Source organism: Mandrillus leucophaeus, unplaced genomic scaffold, assembly GCF_000951045.1.
Source record: "Mandrillus leucophaeus isolate KB7577 unplaced genomic scaffold, Mleu.le_1.0 Scaffold1, whole genome shotgun sequence".
NCBI lineage: Eukaryota > Metazoa > Chordata > Mammalia > Primates > Cercopithecidae > Mandrillus > Mandrillus leucophaeus.
The window spans coordinates 6,954,532-6,957,076 of NW_012098097.1; the positions used below are offsets into that span (position 1 = coordinate 6,954,532).

At 54.3% G+C, this 2,545-nt stretch overlaps 1 protein-coding gene and 1 long non-coding RNA gene across 2 annotated transcripts in view; one reads left to right on the top strand and one right to left on the bottom strand.

Moving 5' to 3' along the window:
- LOC105533513 overlaps nucleotides 1–2,545 on the bottom strand; it is a 13,016-nt gene that overhangs the window by 1,255 nt on the left and 9,216 nt on the right. The window lies entirely within an intron of this gene.
- Nucleotides 1,843–2,545, top strand: part of TTYH2 (tweety family member 2) — an 86,656-nt gene continuing 85,953 nt past the window's right edge. The window contains exons 1-3 of the mRNA XM_011971923.1: nucleotides 1,843–1,904; nucleotides 2,077–2,117; nucleotides 2,288–2,348. Of these exons, the coding sequence (XP_011827313.1) occupies nucleotides 2,340–2,348 (9 nt within the window). The 5' untranslated portion in view covers nucleotides 1,843–1,904; nucleotides 2,077–2,117; nucleotides 2,288–2,339. The remainder of the gene's footprint in view (nucleotides 1,905–2,076; nucleotides 2,118–2,287; nucleotides 2,349–2,545) is intronic.

A 2,545-nucleotide genomic window follows, 5' to 3' on the forward strand; every position in this document is an offset into this window, starting at 1 on the left:
AAAAAGAGTGGTACACATGTATGAAAAGTGAAACACCTCCATGCAGCCTACGGAGAAGTGATTGCGAGGAACCACTGTATGAGTGGCAAGCGACATAAGTCAGGGGTGAAGGATCCTGCCTGAAAAAGGGGAGGCGGGAGCTGAGCTCGGAAGGACCAGTGGCATTTGGCATCAGAGTGGACAGCAGAGCGAATACCTGGAGGGCGGAAAGTGCCCCGCACATGAAGAGGCCTCTCGGCTTGGCTGAATGGGTGGTTGCTTGTGGAGGAGCAGTGGGGTAGAAAAGACCAGAAAGGCATCGCCTAAGATGGGAAGGGCTGGCAAAGCCAGGCTCTAAGGTATAGGAAAGTCCTCAGGTCAGAGCTGAAGCACTCATGATTCTCAGATGGGATCCAACCTTTAGGCATCTAAAATTAGGCTTTTGCCAATTAACTTTTCCCACTGCTGGAACCCTGACACATTTACAGTTGCAGAGACATCGTTCAGCTTCTTTAAAAGACTCTTCAGTGCTATTACAGTGTTTTGTGATCTCTCTGCAGCAAGGTCTATTGGTTCCTGTATCTCCAGCACCCCCAGGAAGGTGCTCAGCCTGAGCTTGTTAATGGAAGGGCAGGAGGGAGGAAGAAAGGAACGTAAGTTAAATAAGTTCTAAGTAAAGCTCGCGGCAAAGTGCTCTTTCTCTTCAGGAGGGCTGCTCTGTAATAATAAGCACGAAGCAATTACATTCTGCCATGTGGTTATTAAATTTGGGGGAAACAAATATAATAAAATGTAGACATTTGTAGAGAGGTTGGAAATAAAATAAAAGTGGAGGATAAAAATAAAATCGATAACCACACGTTGCTAAGAGCCTAACCTGAAGGATGTTATGGGGGAGAAAGGAAGGCTGCCCTCCCCAAACTGCCCAAGCCTCCCCAAGAAGTGGCTGGTGCCTGGACTGGGGAATCTGCCCAGCAGGGGTTCAAGTCCTGAGTCCACCTCTCCCCTCTGGGGCGGTGGTGAGAGCCGACAACAGCAGGAGAACTCCCACTGCTGCACCATCAGCCCTAGAGGTGAGACACTTAGCCAGGGGCAGCCCTGCGACAGCTGTTGGAAGTATTATTATTATTATTTTTGCTAGAGATGGGTGTGGGGGGGGGGCCTTACTAGGTTGCCCAGGCTGGTCTCGAACTCCTGGTCTCAAGCGATCCACCGGCCTCGGCCTCCCCCAATGCTGGGGTTATAGGCGTGAGCTACCGCGCCCGGCCTTAACTTGCTTTCATTGTACACCAATTCCTAAAGGAACTGGAAGCAGCAGGCAGGAACGCTCCCTCTTATGGAAAGAAGATCCCAGGACCCTGGTCATGACAGGTTCAGGTCCCAAAAAGGAGACTGGAAGAAGAAAACGTGAGGCGCCAGAACAAGAGGTTCTACAAGGTGCACACGATGGTCTCTGCCATTAAATGAAGAATTCTCTGTGCAGATGTCCCGTGCACAGGTCCAGTGAAAGCCGTGGAGAATAAGCGCTAACTCTTCGAACTGAATCTGAACTAAAACCCAGCAAAGCCAGGCTAGGGTTGGGAGGTTGCGAGGGAAGACAGGAAGTGGTGGATGGGGAAGAGGCGGGGGTCATAGAAGGAAGGGATGGGGAGGAGTGGGAGGAGGAAGTCGGAGGCAGGGCGGCAACCAGGATGGTCCATTCCATTCTTGGAGCTGCACTGTTGACCTCGACCACGAGGGGGCAGGGCTGCTGAAATTGGAAGTGCCAACGCCTACATGAGTCTTGACCCTCGGCAGGCACCGTATCCAGTTTCCTCCGTTGGGAGGGTTTAACTGCCCGGAAACGGAAGTCTCGTCCTTTTTCGTCCTTTTACTCGGTCGCTGCTGGCTGTGAGTGTCTCTCGAGTGGTACGCGGGTGAGAAGGGTAATCTGGGGCAATCCACTGCCAGGTGAAATCTGGGGACCCCAGGTCCACGTGGAGGGTGTCGGGGAGGAGAAAGGGAGTGCGATGGGGGCGATATTTCGGGGGAGGGCGGGAAAGCGGGGTTGACTGCCAGCCCCCGCGCCGTGTTAACGCCAAGGACTGTTTCCTGCAGGTCCCGGTCCGCGCCAGCTCCCTGCGCGCCTTGTCGCCATGGTGAGTACGGTCCCTGCCTGGCGCCTTCCCGGTGTGGGTTCGTGGGATCCGGGGCGAGGGCAAGAGAGCCTCCCCAGGGCCTCCGGAGGCCGGGAGGAGCTGGTGGACTGGACCGTCACCGGAAGACGTGTCTCTTTGCTGTCTGTTTACCCGCTTCCTTTGTGTTGCAGCCTCGGAAAATTGAGGAAATCAAGGACTTTCTGCTCACAGCCCGACGAAAGGATGCCAAATGTAAGTGGTTGCTCCGAAGGTTCAAGATGACCGGTGCCTACCCTGGCACCGCTCCGGTAGCGTCTTCCCCGGAATGGCTGGCAGGAGACGGGTTAGGCTATCTGGGCGTGTGCCTGGCCCTCTGGGACCAGTGGTTTCATCGTATTTCCCATGAGAAAGACCTGTAGGGGGCACGTTGAGGCCCTGGAATTCTAGGA